The sequence below is a fragment of the Notolepis coatsorum genome (genome assembly GCF_963971535.1).
Source record: "Notolepis coatsorum genome assembly, contig: SCAFFOLD_474, whole genome shotgun sequence".
Classification (NCBI taxonomy): Eukaryota; Metazoa; Chordata; class Actinopteri; order Aulopiformes; family Paralepididae; genus Notolepis; species Notolepis coatsorum.
In genome coordinates this window covers 90001-111915 of record NW_028171609.1, presented here as the reverse complement: position 1 = coordinate 111915, position 21915 = coordinate 90001, and the positions used below count along the sequence as shown (strand labels likewise).

General features: G+C 44.5%; 1 protein-coding gene across 1 annotated transcript in view; it reads right to left on the bottom strand.

Moving 5' to 3' along the window:
• Positions 1 to 13434: 13434 nt before the first annotated feature.
• The window catches only part of LOC311248228 (dynein light chain Tctex-type 3-like), a gene marked incomplete at its 3' end in the record, with an annotated part of 20713 nt that continues 12232 nt past the window's right edge, over positions 13435 to 21915 (bottom strand). The window contains exons 5-7 of the mRNA XM_084339151.1: positions 21742 to 21819; positions 13774 to 13842; positions 13435 to 13556 (exon numbers count right to left, since the gene is read on the bottom strand). Of these exons, the coding sequence (XP_084195277.1) occupies positions 13435 to 13556; positions 13774 to 13842; positions 21742 to 21819 (269 nt within the window). The remainder of the gene's footprint in view (positions 13557 to 13773; positions 13843 to 21741; positions 21820 to 21915) is intronic.

The following is a 21915-nucleotide window of genomic DNA, read 5'->3' as shown; positions in this document are numbered from 1 at the left end:
GTAGTGTCATTATACAGCACAAGTACAGTGCAACAGGTTATTCTATTATACTGTGCAATATTACACTTACTGTTAGACCTCAGTATATTTTTACTGTATTTATTTACTGTATATTTTATTGTATTCTATTTTATTCTACTCTTATCTTATCTTAGGCAATTTGATTTGTTTTGTTATTCTTATTCGTGTCCTGTTCTGTCTAAATGTTTAAATGTTGAGCGATTTGCAGTGTCAAATTTCCCTCGGGATAATAAAAGAAATTTCTATTCTATTCTATTCTATTACATGCAAGTATATTCAGACCGTATTCAGACAGTATTATAGTGCATAATTAATAGCAAAGTTGTCTTTGTAGAGTCAATGTTGTAGAGAATGAATGAATGATTGAAAACTTTATTACCAGATTGCAGAATGGGTACAATACAGTACGGCTCAATACACACAATTGTTAAGGGGATGCAGACCAGAGAAAGACTTTCGTCTTGTTTACATCAGGGTGCCCCATTTTCAATTCAGTGACATTTATGACATACACAACATAGACAACATACATGACATTTATGGCATAGGGACATACATGACATACAGGTATTTAGTACTGTTACATTTGTGACATATACGATATGCAAATATACAGTACTGTTACCCATAGATCCTGGCAGAGTATATACATACGGTGGGGAGGAGACTGTACATTAGGAGGGGGTGGGAGAGAAATATACATACGGTGGGGAGAGAATATATACATACGGTGGGGAGGAGACTGTACATTAGGAGGGGGTGGGTGGGTGGGAGAGAAATATACATATGGTGGGGAGAGAATATATACATACGGTGGGGAGGAGACTGTACATTAGGAGGGGGTGGGTGGGTGGGAGAGAAATATACATACGGTGGGGAGAGAATATATACATACGGTGGGGAGGAGACTGTACATTAGGAGGGGGTGGGTGGGTGGGAGAGAAATATACATACGGTGGGGAGAGAATATTATACATACGGTGGGGAGGAGACTGTACATTAGGAGGGGGTGGGTGGGTGGGAGAGAAATATACATACGGTGGGGAGAGAATATATACATACGGTGGGGAGGAGACTGTACATTAGGAGGGGGTGGGTGGTGGGAGAGAAATATACATACTGTTATGGTTTGACACCGACCCCAAACGCACGACACAAGAGAGTAGGAATTCAGAGTTGCCAAAAACAAGGGCTTTATTGAGACTAATTAATGAGCACAGAATAGGCAAGTCTAACAAGACAGGTACACAAGCAAGGGGGAAAATGTTCTGCTGCTCTGCAGCTTCTCCCGTGGTGGTAGTAGGGGGTAGCAGATGCTGACGTCTGAGCCGCTCTGCAGACTTCTCTCGGCAGAATCTCCGAGGTGTTGCGGGACCGAGAGAGAGAGAGAGAGGGAGTGAGTCAACAAGGGTGCAGGTAGAACGAGCAGGAGAACAGGAGAGGTGACTTGTACCCAAATACAAAGTTATCCAAGTGAATTAATCTTCGTGTAAATACACACAGTGAGCAAAGTTCCAAAACACAATCCCAAGTGAATATCTTCGTGTAAATACACACAGTGAGCACTGTTCCAAAACACAATCCCAAGTGAATATCTTCGGTGCAAAAATAGACACTGAGAGTGAAGTCCAAAAAACAATCCAATGTGAATAATATCTTCGGTGTGAACAACACACAGTGGGAGATGTAAAGTCCCAAAATATTATCCCAGTGAGAACAACAAAAAGGCGATCGCTGGGTGAGTGACTGTCTGATAAAAAAGGTGGTAATCTTCAGTGTTATAGAAACACACGAAAACGGAATCTGATCAAGACAGTCAGTAAAAAACTCACCCAGACGTAGTGCGTAATGGTGCTGGAACAGCAGCGGAGCGAGCGCGTCGCCACGGGGAAAAGGTGTCCAAGAGGAAGGCTTCTTGGAATATCCTGGAGGTAAAGCACAGAGAGCAACAGCAGCAGCAGCAGGAACGGAGAATGCAAACAGAGAAATATCAAAACGATCCAACAAAACTAGAGTGGAGAAACGGGGTATAAATAATACGGGATTGATTGATTGACAAGCAGTGACAGCTGGGGAATGTGATTGAAAAGCGTGCGGACGGGAGAGAACCAATCAACGACGTCTCTGACGACGTCACTGGGAAGAAGCGCGTGAATGGGGGAATTGAAATGATTAACAGAAACAAATGAAAACAGAGCGAGGTGGTTTAAAGGAACAGAACGAGTGAGTGAGCAAGGACACAAACCTCACAGTACCCCCCCCTCCACGGGAGCCACCCGGCGACCAGGCCGACCCGGCTCGTCAGGATGGGCACGATGGAAGTCAGTGATCAAGCCGGGATCCACGATGAGCTGCCGGGAGACCCAGCTACGCTCCTCAGGGCCGTAACCCTCCCAGTCCACCAGGTATTGGAACCCCCGGCCCCGCCGACGAACGCCCATCAACCGGCGGACCTGCCACTGGGGGTGACCATCCACCAACACGGGAGGCGGCGGATCAGGAGCTGGAGGCATAAGGGGACTGAGGGAGACGGGCTTAACCCGGGAGACATGGAACACGGGGTGGATGTGCATGGATGCAGGAAGTTTCAGGCGCAGGGCCGCCGGACTGAGTACCTTCAGGACCTCGAAAGGTCCGACGAAACGGGGGTTGAGCTTCTTGGCCGAGGACCGTAGCGGGAGGTCCTTTGCGGAGAGCCACACCCTCTGCCCAGGGCGGTAAGTCGGCGCAGGAACCCGGCGCCGGTCGGCACCACGACAGGCGCGCTCAGATGTCCGGAGCAGCGCGGTCCTGGTGATCTCCCAAACTCGTCGGCAGCGGTCGAGGTGGACCTGCACGGAGGGAACTGCCACTTCCGTCTCCTGTGCGGGGAAAAGAGGGGGCTGGTAGCCCAGGGAGACCTCAAAGGGGGAGAGGCCGGTGGCGGAACTGACCATTGAATTGATGGAGTATTCAACCCAGGGAAGGAAACGGCTCCAGGATGCTGGTCTCTCGGCTGCCACACACCGAAGAGCAGACTCCACGCTCTGGTTCATCCTCTCCGTCTGCCTGTTAGTCTGGGGATGATAACCAGAGGAAAGACTGACCGTTGCCCCCAATCCCTTGCAAAAGGCCCGCCATACCTGGGAGGTGAACTGGGGCCCCCGGTCAGAGACGATGTCCTGGGGAAACCCATGAAGGCGGAACACGTGGTGCGTCAGGAGGTCCGCCGTCTCGGCCGCCGAGGGAAGCTTGGAGAGGGCCACGAGGTGAACCCCCTTGCTGAATCGATCCACCACGGTCAGAAGGCAGGTGTTCCCCTGGGAGGAGGGCAGACCAGTGACGAAGTCCAGCGCCACATGTGACCACGGACGGCTCGGAACGGGAAGTGGCTGCAAGAGCCCGGAGGGTGCCTGGTGAGAGGCCTTGCTGCGGGCACAGACCGTGCAGGCCAATACGAACTCCTTGACGTCGTTCCGCATGGTGGGCCACCAGAAACGACGAGCCAGGAAGGAGAACGTGCGATGGACGCCAGGGTGGCAGGCGAACCGGCTGGTATGGCCCCACAGCAGTACCTGGGACCGGACAGAGTCGGGGACGAAGAGACGACTCCTAGGGACGTTGCTAGGAGCACGTTGGAAGCGTAGGGCACGCCTTACCACACCCTCGATGCCCAAGGTGATGGCTCCAACCACTCGGGCCTCCGGGAGGATGGGAGTAGGGTCCTCAGATGGTGGAGCCCCCTTGGAGTGCATCCGGGACAGGGAGTCGGCCTTCGTGTTGCGGGAACCGGGGCGGAAGGTCAGCGAGAAGTCGAACCGACTGAGGAAACTGGCCCATCTCGCCTGCCGACCGTTGAGGCGCCTGGAAGCGCGGATGAACGGCAGGTTCTTGTGGTCCGTCCAGATGGTAAAAGGCTCCTCGGCACCCTCTAGCCAATGACGCCACTCCTCCAGCGCAGCCACGACCGCCAGCAGCTCCCGATTGCCGGTGTCGTAGTTCCTCTCGGCAGGGAGGAAGCGACGCGAGTAGAAGGCGCAAGGATGCACCTTCTGGTCTGAAAGAGAACGTTGGGATAGGACAGCGCCCAGGCCAGAATCCGAGGCGTCCACCTCCACGATGAACTGTCTCTTGGGGTCAGGGTGGAGCAGGATAGGGGCGGAAGTGAACCTTCTCTTGAGGGAGCGGAACGCAGCGCATGCCGCTGGGGACCAGTCGAACGGCAGAGCGGGGGAGGTCAGCTTGGTAAGTGGCTCCGCCACTTGACTGTAGTTCCGGATGAACCTTCGGTAGAAGTTGGCGAACCCGAGGAAACTCTGTAACTCCTTCCGAGTGGTGGGTTCTGGCCAATCCTCCACAGCCTGGATCTTGCGAGGATCCGCTCGGGTCAAGCCCTTCTCAACGATGAAGCCCAGGTAGTCGACGGAGTTGGAGTGGAAACGGCACTTCTCCGCCTTGACGAAGAGCCGATTGTGGAGGAGGCGCTCCAGCACACGGCGGACATGCTGGATGTGTTCCTCGAGGGTCCTGGAAAAGATGAGAATGTCGTCCAGGTACACCACCACGAACACCTCCAGCATGTCACGAAGGACGTCGTTCATGAGTGCCTGGAATACCGCCGGGGCGTTGGTGAGGCCGAACGGCATTACTAGGTACTCGTAGTGGCCCCTGGGGGTCTTGAAGGCGGTCTTCCATTCATCGCCCTCACGGATACGGACAAGATGGTAGGCACTCCGGAGGTCCAGCTTGGTGAAGAACAAGGCCTGGGTCAGTGGCTCGAAGGTGGAGCTCATGAGAGGTAGAGGGTATTTGTTCTTGATGGTGATCTCGTTGAGCTGACGATAGTCGATGCAGGGTCGCAGGTCCCCATCCTTCTTACCAACAAAGAACCCGGCCGCCACCGGGGAGGAGGAAGGCCGAATGAGTCCTGCTTCCAATGACTCAGAGATGTAGAGATCCATCGCCTTCTTCTCCGGGACAGTCAGACTGTAGAGGCGGCTGCCGGGAAGGGGAGCCCCTTGGCGGAGGTCGATGGCGCAGTCATAGGGGCGGTGAGGTGGAAGGGCCTGAGCCCTGGTCTTACTGAAAACCTCCAAGAGGTCGTGGTACTCGGGAGGTATGGACGAGAGGTCCGGAGGCAACTCACCAGCGGGCCTCCGGGGCGGGGGACAGGACGCCGCCTGCAGACACAGGGCGTGACAGGAGGAGCTCCAGCCCCTGATGGTACCGGAGGACCAGGCGATGTGGGGCTCGTGCAGCGCGAGCCAGGGCCTACCCAGGACCACCGGGACAAGGGGGGATTGGGTGATGAGGAACTGGATTCTCTCGACGTGGTTCCCAGCGATGGTCAGCACGACTGGGCCGGTGCGTTGAGAGATGTCGGCCAGGCGGTGTTGGTCCAACCTCAAGTGGAATGTTGGCTCGGGTGGCGAACTCGAAGTCGAGGAAATTCTCGTCTGCCCCAGAGTCGATGAGGGCCTCCACCGTGGCACGTTGGTCCCCCCAGGCCAGGGTGACGCTCATCAGATGGTCAGGTGGTGCGCGGCGCTGGGAATGGGAAAAACGGCTCACCAGGATCTCCCGGGGTCTCTGTGAGCCTGATCTTTTGGCCGGGTGGGGCAGTCGGCGATTCGGTGTCCCGCACCTCCGCAGTAGAGGCAGAGACCGGACCTGAGCCTTGCCTCACGCTCCGCCTGGCTCAGATGAGAGCGTCCCAGCTGCATGGGTTCCTCCTCGCGAACCGAACGGGGGGGCCTGCTACCACCAGTAGTGTTGAGGACAGGGCGTCCAGGAGTGACGTCATGCGTTCGGGGAATCCGGGGTGCCTCAGGAGGTAACAGTCGGGTCCTCTCGCGCCTTCTCTCCAGGAGGCGTCCGTCAATACGGATGACGAGGCTAAACAGATCCTCGAGGGAGTCGGGCAACTCCCGGGTAGCGAGCTGGTCCCGGACTGCGTCACTGAGCCCCCTAATGAAGGTTAGGCGAAGAGCAGGTTCGTTCCATCCACTCTCCACCGCCGCCAGTCGAAACTCCAAGACATAGTCCGTCACCCTGTCGCTCCCCTGTCGGAAAGTCCCCAACCGGGCTCCAGGGTCCAGACCTCGGGCTGGATGGTGGAACACTCTGCGGAGCTCCGCCACGAAGTCTGGATAGGAAAACACAAAATCTGCTTCCATTGCCCAGGAGGAAGTGACCCACTGGGCAGCATGGCCTGAAAGCAAGTTCGTCATATAAGCCACTTGGGACCCACGAGCAGAAAAACGGCTTGGTTGATGACGGAAAACCAACTCACATTGCATGATGAATGTGGCACACTCCTCGGGATTGCCGTCGAACAGCCGTGGGACGGAGAGACGGGGTTCCCGAGGTACGGGATCTGCTGGGGCTGCGGGGAATGCTCCTGAAGGTTGTGAGAGATGAAAAGCATTAACGGTGTCGCCCAGCGAGTGAAGCTGAGCGAGAATGTCGGACTGTTGTCCCGCCATAGCGGCCATTGACCCTTGCATAGGCAGGACCTGATCCCTGAGATTCTGCACCGCAGCCGCAGCCCGCTCTAATTGGAGACTGTGATCCCTGGTCAACTCGACTTGATTAGCAAGTGCGGTTCTGACCCTCTCTGTGTCGGCTGGGGTCGTCATTTTGGTTGGATCGTAATGTTATGGTTTGACACCGACCCCAAACGCACGACACAAGAGAGTAGGAATTCAGAGTTGCCAAAAACAAGGGCTTGTTTATTGAGACTAATTAATGAGCACAGAATAGGCAAGTCTAACAAGACAGGTACACAAGCAAGGGGGAAAATGTTCTGCTGCTCTGCAGCTTCTCCCGTGGTGGTAGTAGGGGGTAGCAGATGCTGACATCTGAGCCGCTCTGCAGACTTCTCTCGGCAGAATCTCCGAGGTGTTGCGGGACCGAGAGAGAGAGAGAGAGAGTGAGTCAACAAGGGTGCAGGTAGAACGAGCAGGAGAACAGGAGAGGTGACTTGTACCCAAATACAAAGTTATCCAAGTGAATTAATCTTCGTGTAAATACACACAGTGAGCAAAGTTCCAAAACACAATCCCAAGTGAATATACTCGTGTAAATACACACAGTGAGCACTGTTCCAAAACACAATCCCAAGTGAATATCTTCGGTGCAAAAATAGACACTGAGAGTGAAGTCCAAAAAACAATCCAATGTGAATAATATCTTCGGTGTGAACAACACACAGTGGGAGATGTAAAGTCCCAAAATATTATCCCAGTGAGAACAACAAAAAGGCGATCGCTGGGTGAGTGACTGTCTGATAAAAAAGGTGGTAATCTTCAGTGTTATAGAAACACACGAAAACGGAATCTGATCAAGACAGTCAGTAAAAAACTCACCCAGACGTAGTGCGTAATGGTGCTGGAACAGCAGCGGAGCGAGCGCGTTGCCACGGGGAAAAGGTGTCCAAGAGGAAGGCTTCTTGGAATATCCTGGAGGTAAAGCACAGAGAGCAACAGCAGCAGCAGCAGGAACGGAGAATGCAAACAGAGAAATATCAAAACGATCCAACAAAACTAGAGTGGAGAAACGGGGTATAAATAATACGGGATTGATTGATTGACAAGCAGTGACAGCTGGGGAATGTGATTGAAAAGCGTGCGGACGGGAGAGAACCAATCAACGACGTCTCTGACGACGTCACTGGGAAGAAGCGTGTGAATGGGGGAATTGAAATGATTAACAGAAACAAATGAAAACAGAGCGAGGTGGTTTAAAGGAACAGAACGAGTGAGTGAGCAAGGACAGAAACCTCACACATACAGTGGGGAGAGAATATATACATACGGTGGGGAGGAGACTGTACATTAGGAGGGGGTGGGTGGGTGGGAGAGAAATATACATACGGTGGGGAGAGAATATATACATACGGTGGGGAGGAGACTGTACATTAGGAGGGGGTGGGTGGGTGGGAGAGAAATATACATACAGTGGGGAGAGAATATATACATACGGTGGGGAGGAGACTGTACATTAGGAGGGGGTGGGTGGGTGGGAAAGAAATATACATACAGTGGGGAGAGAATATATACATACGGTGGGGAGGAGACTGTACATTAGGAGGGGGTGGGTGGGTGGGAGAGAAATATACATACGGTGGGGAGAGAATATATACATACGGTGGGGAGGAGACTGTACATTAGGAGGGGGTGGGTGGGTGGGAGAGAATATATACATACAGTGGGGAGGAGACTGTACATTAGGAGGGGGTGGGTGGGTGGGAGAGAAATATACATACGGTGGGGAGAGAATATATACATATGGTGGGGAGGAGACTGTACATTAGGAGGGGGTGGGTGGGTGGGAGAGAATATATACATACGGTGGGGAGGAGACTGTACATTAGGAGGGGGTGGGTGGGTGGGAGAGAATATATACATACGGTGGGGAGGAGACTGTACATTAGGAGGGGGTGGGGGGGTTGGACATTTACGGTGGCCAGTTTCAAATTGCAGCCTCTGTACGATTACGATTTGCATATCATATATGTCACAAATGTAACAGTACTATATACCTGTATGTCATGTATGTCCCTATGTCATAAATGTCATATGTCATTATGTCATGTATGTTGTGTATGTCATAAATGTCACTATGAATTGAAAATGGGGAACCCTGGTGTAAACAAGACGAAAGTCTTTCTCTGGTCTGCATCCCCTTAACAATAGACCTATCGCTAAGCCACGCCCCCTTTCAAAACTCGGACACAGAGCCGACCGTGAATGACTCTCGTTGACGATGGCTGCAGGCAGCCCCTTTCCTGACTGTGATTTACCACAGCAGGTAATATACCTGTTTTTTAAAGATAACACAAATATTTCATCTAGAAGCAGACAGAGAGGGTTTCAATATGCAGTGGAAAAGTACGTTCATGAGATACACATTTACCTTAGACCTCCATGGTGATGCAAGCATTAGCTATAGATAACGTCTCAAGCATTACTTACAGTTGACTTGATTGAAGATTACAAGAATGTTTATGACGATAATCCATGATTATTATTGCTGATACATTTAGTTTAGTGGTCCAACGCAGTATACGAGCTAGACCCGACAGTTGTGTCACTAGTCACTAGAATGAGGAAAAAAGTGAGAGCTGTCACTTGCCAACAATCCTCCATAAAGGGGTGAGACGTCAGAGAATGGTATGCTGCACATTCTAGTGTACATCAGGTCAAATGATTGATTACACTAACTATAAATGTATAGTGATAGAGACCAAAGTAAAAATACCTAATAATAAAATAGACCTAATAGGCGACAGTGGCTTGGGAGTAGAGCAGTCGTCTGGTAATCCGGAGGTTCCCGGTTTGATTCTCGCTCCTCCCGGGCAGCGTGTAGAAGTGTCCTTGAGCAAGACACTGATGAGCAGATTGGCACCTTGCATGGTTGCCTCCACCGTCTGTGTGTGAATGTGTGAGTGAATGGGTAAGATGTGAGAAACAACTTGTAAAGCGCTTTGGATAAAAGCGCTATATAAATACAGCCATTTACCATTTACCAAAATACCTGTAAATCACAGTAAATGGGTACAGGTCAGGACATAGCTTTTCTTATAACACTAAGTATAAGTTATATTTAATATAAATATAAATAAATGCATATACAACACATTCTCAAGATAGATCACTCTGATTAGAAAAGAAAACCCATAACTAAAGTGTACATAAATAGCCACTATTTTTAATATATACAATAAATATACATGGATTTACAGTTACACAAATGGATGTACGATATAAACTGGAACAATATCATGTGTTGTTGTGATACATCTATGGTAATTTAACATTATATTCTTCTAGTACCTCCATTATGGATTAATAGCCTGGTCTGTTGACATTTGCAATATCAGCAACTGTTGATGAAGATTAAGTACTTTAACATTGTAAACCAGCAATCTGAGGGACACAGAGCAGCATAACTGGACCACTTTAACAACCTTCAGGTCAATCGAGGGTTGAATGCACTGAAATACAAGAACACCCTATAGAATATGTACTGTACTTTTACTTTTGAAACTTAATACAGTACTGTAGTTGTAATGGTACATCATTCACCCACAGACCTATTGTTAGGAACATTCTAGAAAATTAGTGCCGCCCGAACATTCTGGAACGTGTGTGATGATGTCATGGCAGTACATTCTAGAACCTTAGTTCTGCCCGATCATTCTGGAACGTTGGTGATGATGTCATAGTAGTAAACTATATCTTAAATTATGGCTATGTGTATAATATGGCCGTCGCTTATCAATGACTTGTTTGCAGTCAACATTGTTGAAACGGATTGTTTTTTTAATCGGTTCATTTCCGTTTTATACCATTTTGAAAAAAAGCTAGTTTCTTGAAAGTTTCAGAAAATTTCAGAAGATTCTGTGATAATCACCCTTTACTGGAATACACAAAAAACGTTGTAATTTTTCTGCCTATTTATGAATCGTTTTCAAATAAACGCTAGATTATTGATAGTATATGTGTACTTATGCACGCTAGGGAAGCGGGCTGAAAAATCGATTATCTTATTTCCTGATCAGCACACATACACACACACACACACACACACACACACACACACACACACACACACACACACAAACACATATGGCCCACGTTGAGATATCTGTGAAAAAAGCTCTGATTATCCCAAGACTGGTAAAATAGATTCCTTACCTCAGATCAGATGTTCTCCAAAAAGATTATTCCAATTCCTGATCGCCATTCCAAATATCGATTGCGTTTATTGATCCAACGCTGGGTACTGGAAACACACATTATCCGCTGTTCTGGTGGTCGGCGATGACTTTGATCGTCTCGGGTTACTTGTCTGACAAGTAAAATGTGGAAGCAGGACTTTTTTTTCTCCATGCGTTTCATTCAATCCAATCCAAAGGGGTGCAGTACCACCCGGAGAGACGATAGGGGGCGGTATTTTCCCAATGGAGCTCAGAGAGTTCCAGTGGTAACGTGAGGCTAGATTTATGAAATATGAATGGAAATCGCTAATAAAAAAAAAACTATCAAAAACGAGATCTCCCGTCTCTCTGGCACTCAACTGTTGGCATGAACTAATGAGAAATCTCGTCGTTGGCACTCAAAGTGTTAAGATTAGGGATGTCCGATATTATCGGCCTACCGATATTGGCATTCAAATGTGATATCGGAAAGTATCGGTATCTGTTTAAAAAAAGAATATATATATATATATATATATATATATATATATTTTTTTTTTGCATTTAGTTACCCAGGCAAGCAAGTAAGAACTAATTCAGATTTTATTTATTGTCAAAAGTAAGCATAATGTTGTGTTAATTCCACGACAAGAGATATGTAATGTTAATTACCTGAAATTATTCAGTTTTGGGGGGGGGGGGGGGGGACCCTGCATATATCGGTATCGGTTCATATCGGTATCGGAAATTAAGAGTTGGACAATATCGGTATATCGGTATCTGTAAAAAAGCCAATATCGAGCATCCCTAGTTAAGAATCTTCGTTCTTTATGTATTTAGTGTCTTTCTGACCCCTGAAAGTCCACGAGTCTAATCAACAGGAAGCCAGAGTCGAGGAGGTTCTTCCAGTGGAGCAGTTGTCAGTCAGTCAGTGTGCGTCACAAAAACAGAATAAACCAGAAGTGTAGAGACTACAGTACCCATAATGCAACTGAACACGGGTGACTTCACAATAACAATAAACCAGGATGGAAGTGTAGAGACTAGAGTAGAGTACCCATAATGCAATGTAGGGGCCAACAGTGTAGCTGTGGTTGTACTGGGCAGCTCCCAGCTGTGTGGAGCTGTGGTTGTACTGGGCAGCTCCCAGCTGTGTGTAGCTGTGGTTGTACTGGGCAGCTCCCAGCTGTGTGTAGCTGTGGTTGTACTGGGCACCACCGCCCAGAGCCCTGCAAGGCCCGCGAGCTGATGCGGAGGTGAGGCCCGTTCAACTAACTAACTAACTAACTAACTAACTAACTAACTAACTAACTAACTAACTAACTAACTAACCCAGAACCCTGCAAGGCCCGCGAGCTGCTGCGGAGGTGAGTTCTGTTCAACTAACTAACTAACTAACTAACTAACTAACTAACTAACTAACTAACTAACTAACCCAGAACCCTGCAAGGCCCGCGAGCTGATGCGGAGGTGAGTTCTGTTCAACTAACTAACTAACTAACTAACTAACTAACTAACTAACTAACTAACTAACTAACTAACTAACTAACTAACTAACTAACTAACTAACTAACTAACTAACTAACTAACTAACTAACTAACTAACCCAGAACCCTGCAAGGCCCGCGAGCTGCTGCGGAGGTGAGTTCTGTTCAACTGACTAACTAACTAACTAACTAACTAACTAACTAACTAACTAACTAACTAACCCAGAACCCTGCAAGGCCTGCGAGCTGCTGCGGAGGTGAGTTCTGTTCAACTAACTAACTAACTAACTAACTAACTAACTAACTAACTAACTAACTGACTAACTAACTAACTAACTAACTAACTAACTAACTAACTAACTAACTAACTAACTAACTAACCCAGAACCCTGCAAGGCCTGCGAGCTGCTGCGGAGGTGAGGCCCGTTCAACTAACTATAGGATTCTATTTTTTTTTTTTATAGGATTCTATTACGTTTGCATAACAATAGCGAATATTACGTACCTTGCGCCGTTTTCATTGGAGTTTTTTACAAATTAACGCTGTTTTATTTGTCCTATATATGCGGATAACATTTAAAAACTTAAATTGTACCATTTTGGTTCCCTTTAGACAACAAGCATAATGCTAATGCTGCACTTTAATTATGATAATTAGGTGGCCATTCACGGTAAGGTGACGTGAGGGCGCATTCATAGTTTAACGCTCCCATGTTCAGATCGCATTTTCATCACCTTTTACTGACCTGCTGACCTGTGAACTGTGAAAAAAGATCTTGGAATCTGTAGTTATTTAGTTTGAACCTGTTTTCATCCTTTTAAATCAATGCTGCCATCTACTGTCAACTGGAAGGTAGTGTATAAAGCGTTGCTTTGTCTACCATCTCTTGCCAGGAGCAAACAACATCCCCATTTTATTTGTCTAACAAACAAATATTAATCACAATCACTTGTCACATTAACATTTGTGAGTACAAAAATATGACAAATTTAACACAACAGCCAGCACTTCCTAACATTTTATAAACAATATATAAAAAATATAATAAACATATAACTTAGAACAATATCAACTATTTACAGCACACCATACATATTTATAAATGTTTTCATTCATACACTCATTCATCCAAACACCAGTAACACCAGAAACTAGCATCTTCGTCGTCCTCCTCCTCCTCCTCCTCCTCCTCCTCCTCCTCCTCCTCCTCCTCCTCCTCCTCCTCCTCCTCCTCCTCCTCCCACTGGACACAGATGGTGTGGAACCTGGACCCACGACACCAAACCCTCAGAGTCCACAGGGGGGTTCGCCTTTTTACACCGGCCACACTCCCAGGTCCCCAGCTTCTGCCTCTTGGTGGAGTGACCTGCAGTTAAAAAGAAATGTATTATTATGACGCTGCTTGATTACAATATACCAATAATAAATATGAATAACTATCTATATAGTACTTTTCACACATGGACCACAGTTCAAAGTGCCCCACAGCTATTTGTATAAAATTAGCACATTTTTGACAAAATAAATAACAATTCATAAGTTTGCCCTGACGAACTCAAAAAAACATAAGTAACATACTGTACCGATGGGTGTCGTGGGTCTGGCGTGGGAGGAGGAGGTTGAGGCTCCTGATGGTCCAGGAATACAGGAGGCTGCAGACACAATAAAGGGAGCACCACTCAAAACATTTATTTTGGTAAATATTGCGCTATGAACAGTCTATCAGTGTACTGTGTGTGTGTAGGCCGTAGGGGCAGGTACAATACGAGTTTTTCTTCCTGTTCCTTTTGGCCATGGACATTTGTAGATCATGTTTTTTCAGTTGTTTGAAAAAGCTTACGTGGGAGGGAGAGGAAGTTGGCTGGGACACCCGGTGGGACTGCGGTGGGACTGCCGGCTCTGAGAAAATGGTTAAGAAACAATAAAACATGATTATTTATTCATATGAAAATGTATACTTTTTTCTAACTGAGAATGTTGTCACTGGCTATATATGCTAGCAACATAACCAAACGATCTGACTTCATCTTGGGGCGAGTGGGAGTTCATGTTTAAGGAACAGGATGCTACTTTTACTTGGAAAACAGCGTCGCCCTGAACACATTCGAACAATTATAACGTTGCAGTGGTACAAACGTTCACATCTAGTAGTCTTTAGATGACTAAATATAGATGAATACTCATAAAATTTTATATATATACTCTAAAATAAGTGATTTCATATCACCTACCTTTCGACGTCAAAATCTGGTGGGGCTGTGAGGAAAGATCCAGAATGGCGCAAGAGATGGGGCGTGACCGAAGTTGGGTTTGGGCGTTCCCAGATAAAGAGGGTGACCGGGATTGGTTTACGTTCCGTTAATAACTAACTAACTAACTAACTAACTAACTAACTAACTAACTAACTAACTAACTAACTAACTAACTAACTAACTAACTAACTAACTAACTAACTAACTAACTAACTAACTAACTAACTAACTAACTAACTAACTAACTAACTAACTAACTAACTAACCCAGACCACAGTGATATAATCCCACATTGCTAGGAAACCATGCTAAACACTGGAAAAGGCCATTTATAATGCATGGGACCTTTAACACAATGTCTGCCACACAGTTTGCCCATATTATACCACTCTCTGCCAGTGCTATAAGCCTATGGAGTCGCTCACCTTCTTTGCAGGGCTATAACTTTTTAAATATTATAGCTATATCGACATTACTATGGCCTATTCAACATCGGGTATCTATCGTTCCGGATGTGGAATGTTATATTTTTCCATTCATACATTGTCGTGTTAATACCGTCGTGAATATAAGTATGTTTTTAGAGTGGTCTGCAGTCATTCCTAGAACGCGAGTTATAGGCCCTGATGCATATTATACATAATCAATTGGCGTTTCGTTCCTATACACGCTATATAAAAAAATTCAAATGCGTATGCTCGGTATACGTTATGCTCCATCATGCGTGAAGGAAAGGGGGGGGGGGGTCGTTTATGATTCCTTGATTGTCAGTAACGGCTTTATTTAGTACGACATCATACGTTGATCAGATGGATTGCAATGAAATAAATGGACAATCGAGCTGGAATTAACGTTAGATTCCTCTTACCTGTGGCAAATGAGTCTGGAGAAAAAATATTCCAATTATTTGATTTCCATCTGCTAGATCCGTTTTCCGTTTGTACGACACAATAAACGCCGAAAGCATATTGACTCTTGCGTCTCGAAAGCGATCCAATGCACTCGAGTGTTTGTCTGGATCCACATAACAAGAGAGCTCTGCCCGGAACATGTTCCCTGATGCACAGAACGCAACCGTTGAGCCGTTGCAATATCCGACAGTCCAGAATCTCCTGGAGCCTTGCTGGATGAATTATGAATGGCAATAGCGAATAAAGGAAATAACGATCATAAAAACGAGTAAACTCGTTATTGGCGTTATTCGATTGGCGGCCAATAACGAGTATACTCGTTCTTGGCGCAGAAACGATTAATGAATATAACTCGTCAGTTTGGTCAACATAAATAATCCAATAAGGGCACGGTTGGAACGAAAGTGATGGTGACGTCTTGATGGAGCGCCGAGCGGATGCAGATAGGCTACATCATTTATGATGCATGTTTTATTTGCATTTTTATGACTAGTCATATACTATAATAGTATAATACTATAATATTAGTGTAGCCTAATCTTTATCTGCAACTGTGAATAAAAACCATTGGTTTAAACGGAATGAATAGACATAAAAAAAAATCGAATGTTGATTTTAATTCCAACGTCAACGTAATGAACGACGCTTCTAATGATTCGGTACGGCCCTGATAGCGGCATGGGGGAGGGGAGTTACAGGTATGGGCAGGGTAACAGTAGAACGACGTAAACATAGGAAATACAAGTAATATATATAATATATGAGAAAAATAAACTTGTAAACAATATAATTAGCTCTGAATATTTGATTGAGTCAATGAACAATAACAAACCATCAAATACACCCACAGCACACACATCCACACACTTACTTTAAATAAACCACACTGTAGCACCCACTTTAGACACTAACACACTTTATATTTATTGGTACTGAGATTTGCACAATCAATCTCATATCTCATTGCACCTCATTGCACCTCACCACCACAAGCTAAGCTATACCTCACCATTTCTACACTGTACTGTACATTGCTGTAACTCAGTTACCTTCTGCATTCTATATACTGTACATATACTGTATATATGTATATTGAACATTTTTGTTTTGTTTACGTACTTGACGTTCTATTTTATACTTATATTATACTTATTTTATACTATCTTTTTATTTTACCTAGCGCACACTCTCAGGAGCAAAACAGAAAGAAGCATTTCATGCAAAAGTATTCTGTATTTCTGTATGACAACTAATAAAGAAACTTGAACTTGAATAAACGTCATCTCAACTCTGCAGGTTCAAGATCGCCCGGGTTCACAGTCAGACCATCGCACCCTGCATTCAGCAGCTGGAGGGGGTTCTCACGGACACTCAGGACTCCTCTGTGGATACACACTGAAACGGCAGGAAGCGGAACCCTGTGTCTCCATGAATTAAAGCCCTATTGGTTGCCTGTCGATTGCCACAATATCCGCTCAGCGGTTCTCGAGTTACATGCCGATATATATTTTTTTCGATTACCACCCCTGACTCCCGGGGCTCTAGCTCCGTCAATCGTTTGGCGATCTCGAAGATTATTGGACAGGTTAACTTGTAGCCAATGAGTGTGGCTTTCCAATGATACCCCACCTGGGGATCTGCGAATCGGGGATCTAGGTGAAAAGTCAAGAGCAAAAACGGGAAGAGAAAGAAATGCAGAATGAATTGAAGTCGATGAGAGACTGAAACCTGCAGTGTTTTTTTTTTGTTTTTTAGTTTTTGTTTACCAAAATCACTCCTAATCACTCATTTTTTAACGTATTTTTATGAACTTTGGACATGTACTACAGGTATTACAACGGGTCATAAATGAGACTGTTGATCCCATTCAGCTCAATGTCGGCGGAACTGACCGTTCCCACACATCCATGCTACAGTGATGAGGTGACCCTTCCTTCTCTTATAGTGTCCTTGATGTAAACGAGGAAGTCCTCGCAGAGGGAGAGAGAGGAACATGTTTTCTAAGGAGCTATCAGTTTGTTAGCAGGACCAGGAGATTATTTTGGGTCGGTGTCTTCTATATAATTCTATGATGTATCACCATAATGGTCAAATAAAAATAAATAAAAACGATGCAAAAATGTTAAACATCTTAACCCTTTCACTACCACACTACAGAAGGTTAACCTTTCACTACCACACTACAGACGGTTAACCTTTCACAACCATCTGTAGTGTGCTAGTGAAAGGGTTAACCTTTTTTTTTTATTATCAAATTTTAAGGGTTAACCTTCTGTAGTGTGTTTGTGAAAGGGTTAACCCTTTGGTAGTGTGGTAGTGAAAGGGTTAAAGTAGGCTATGCTCAGGAAAATGATCAGGGGTGATGTAAAATATGTGTGCTGATTACTGAACAGGCTCAAATCCATATTTAGACCAGTGTAACACGTGGTCATTTTGCGGCCCCCTAGTGGTCGGTTATTTTCACCTTGCTGCACACTATCAAAGTCTATCAGATTGGGGCTGAGTGTGAAAACATCAACCACTAGGGGGCAGCAAAAGCATTTCATTACCATTTAATGTTTTTTTTTGTAAAATCTAAAAACAATGAGAAACCTGAATATGATAGCTGGGACACGGTCACACGGAGGCATGTAAACACCTAGAAATACTATTAGACTATTAATGAGAATGGTCTTAATAACATTATTGTCAGTATTATTAATAATATATATTATTGCAATAGTGCTTCTAATGCTTTATCCCACTTACTGCATTGCGGTTGTGAGTTCCGTATCTATGGTAATAATAGCAGGTTTACTCGTCTACACGGACATATTGATAATCAGGAAATGAGCCTTGGATCATAACTGGGATATTGGCTCATGTCCTGGATGTGCATGTGAACCGACTGATTGATTAGTGTGTTGCGAGGCTGATTTGATGTCCTTGTTCACATGGTAGTGTTTGTTTTTGAAGAACCACTACAGTATTCTTCCAAAGTCGATGAGGGACGGAGCTACAATGATCTACGATGTTTGTTTTATAGGAAGTATTGCCTTTTCCCCCGGTGGCTGCTACCTGGATGTACCGCTGTTTGTACCGTCACTGTTGCACTGTTTGTTTGTTCGTCTATGACCTGAAAACCTGAAAATGTCAATGAAATAGACCTAACTTAAATAAAGTTGTGAATTTATCCTGATTGAAAGAGTTGTTTTGTGATTTGCTTGCGATGCCGATTTCTCCCTGTAGTTCGTGTTATGGTTGGAAGGTCATGGTTATGGTTAAAGATGACTATAGAGGTAAGACTGCTAGTTTACTAGTAGACTACTTTACATAGAGGTAAGACTGCTAGTTTACTAGTAGACTACTTTACATAGAGGTAAGACTGCTAGTTTACTAGTAGACTACTTTACATAGAGGTAAGACTGCTAGTTTACTAGTAGACTACTTTACATAGAGGTAAGACTGCTAGTTTACTAGTAGACTACTTTACATAGAGGTAAGACTGCTAGTTTACTAGTAGACTACTTTACATAGAGGTAAGACTGCTAGTTTACTACTAGACTACTTTACATAGAGGTAAGACTGCTAGTTTACTACTAGACTACTTTACATAGAGGTAAGACTGCTAGTTTACTACTAGACTACTTTACATAGAGGTAAGACTGCTAGTTTACTACTAGACTACTTTACATAGAGGTAAGACTGCTAGTTTACTAGTAGACTACTTTACATAGAGGTAAGACTGCTAGTTTACTACTAGACTACTTTACATAGAGGTAAGACTGCTAGTTTACTACTAGACTACTTTACATAGAGGTAAGACTGCTAGTTTACTAGTAGACTACTTTACATAGAGGTAAGACTGCTAGTTTACTACTAGACTACTTTACATAGAGGTAAGACTGCTAGTTTACTACTAGACTACTTTACATAGAGGTAAGACTGCTAGTTTACTAGTAGACTACTTTACATAGAGGTAAGACTGCTAGTTTACTACTAGACTACTTTACATAGAGGTAAGACTGCTAGCTTACTAGTAGACTACTTTACATAGAGGTAAGACTGCTAGTTTACTAGTAGACTACTTTACATAGAGGTAAGACTGCTAGTTTACTACTAGACTACTTTACATAGAGGTAAGACTGCTAGCTTACTAGTAGACTACTTTACATAGAGGTAAGACTGCTAGTTTACTACTAGACTACTTTACATAGAGGTAAGACTGCTAGTTTACTACTAGACTACTTTACATAGAGGTAAGACTGCTAGCTTACTAGTAGACTACTTTACATAGAGGTAAGACTGCTAGTTTACTACTAGACTACTTTACATAGAGGTAAGACTGCTAGTTTACTAGTAGACTACTTTACATAGAGGTAAGACTGCTAGTTTACTAGTAGACTACTTTACATAGAGTTATACAACGGCATGCAAATTTCTCGATTCTGATTGGCTGAAACAGTCCATTTACACGTCTTTATTGGCAACAATCCACGGTCCTGGGCTCAGGACCCGCCCACAACCGAATCACATATCACTCCGCCGGCTCACTCCGGGAGAATGTTGATAGCGCCAGAATGTTGATAGCGCCATAACGACTAAATATGAAGCGATTCTGTCAAGGGGAATGTGTTAGTCCTTTAAACAATGTTGGATGATGTAATTGATGGGTCTTGAGTCAATCTAGAACAAAAGAAAAATTGTGGATTGATTGATTGATTAATTGATTGATTTAAATTTCTACTTCCTTCCCACTGACTGCAGCGTTCACTCTCACACTGTCCGACGCTGGCGTACCCACAACACACACACACACACACACACACACACACACACACACACACACACACACACACACACACACACACACACACACACACACACACACACACACACACACACACACACACACACACACACTCCTGTCTGCAACAGCGGGGGAGTCAGACTGAGAGAGAAGCAGCGCTGTTTTAAGTGAGCATGGTCTATTGAATTGATTGATTGGTTGATTGCTAATTTTATTACTGTACCCCTGGTTTCCAACTGGTTAAGTTTAGGCTAAAAGAAATAAATAAAAAAATAGGGCGAAGAAAACATTTTTTTCCCTATAGGGCAAAGAAAACTTTCTAATTTGTTTGACCTACTTTATATAGAAGCATCTAAGAATGAAGTTCTATGGAAAGTAGGTCTGCATTCCCTTAACAATTGTGTGTATTGAGCCGACTGTATTGTACCCATTCTGCATCTGGTAATAAAATTTTCAATCAATCATTCCAATAATACACAGTTGGATGTGTTAGTTGGTTGGATGCACTTCAAGCTGCTTCCACATGAGGCAACTTCTCTCAATCATTCCAATAATACACAGTTGGATGTGTTAGTTTGGTTGGATGCACTTCAAGCTGCTTCCACATGAGGCAACTTCTCTCAATCATTCCAATAACACACAGTTGGATGTGTTAGTTTGGTTGGATGCACTTCAAGCTGCTTCCACATGGAGGCAACTTGTCTTTTTTGTAGTTGTGGGAACTACTTTTTCTGGCGGATGGTTTTTTCAATAAATCTTCGATTAATGTGTGTTTATTGTATAGAAATAAGGTTGGATGAATCTGGCAGTTGTATAAAAGCTTTACACCACTTGCAGTCGTGATTTGTGAACAATAAACCATGCCTAGGGGGGTCTAACGACCCTCGGCTGCGCCTCGGGCCTAACGACCACCCCTAGGCATGGTTTATTGTTCACAAACCACTCCTGCGCGTGATGTAATGCTTAAATATAATCTTATTGTTATGAGTGACAGGTAGTTAGTTATTATCTTATATAATCTTATTGTTATGAGTGACAGCTGCTGTCTACCATGTTAGTTATTATCTTATATAATCTTATAATAATGAGTGACAGCTGGTTAGTTATTATCTTATATAATCTTATAATAATGAGTGACAGCTGGTTAGTTATTATCTTATATAATCTTATAATAATGAGTGACAGCTGGTTAGTTATTATCTTATATAATCTTATAATAATGAGTGACAGGGTTAGTGTTATATATTATATATATTATAATAATAATAAGTGACAGGGTTAGGGTTATATATTATATATATTATAATAATAATGAGTGACAGGGTTAGGGTTATATATTATATATATTATAATAATAATGAGTGACAGGGTTAGGGTTATATATTATATATATTATAATAATAATGAGTGACAGGGTTAGGGTTATATATTATATATATTATAATAATAATGAGTGACAGGGTTAGGGTTATATATTATATATATTATAATAATAATGAGTAACAGGGTTAGGGTTATATATTATATATATTATAATAATAATGAGTGACAGGGTTAGTGTTATATATATTATAATAATAATGAGTGACAGCTGCTCACCATCCATGGCCGTGTCCCAGTAGCAGGAGTTGGCTGTGTGGAGGCCGGCACCACTCTTCTGCATCACAGCACACGTTACTGAGAGAGAGAGAGAGAGAGAGAGAGAAGAGAGAGAGAGAGAGAGAGAGAGAGAGAGAGAGAGAGAGAGAGAGAGAGAGAGAGAGAGAGAGAGAG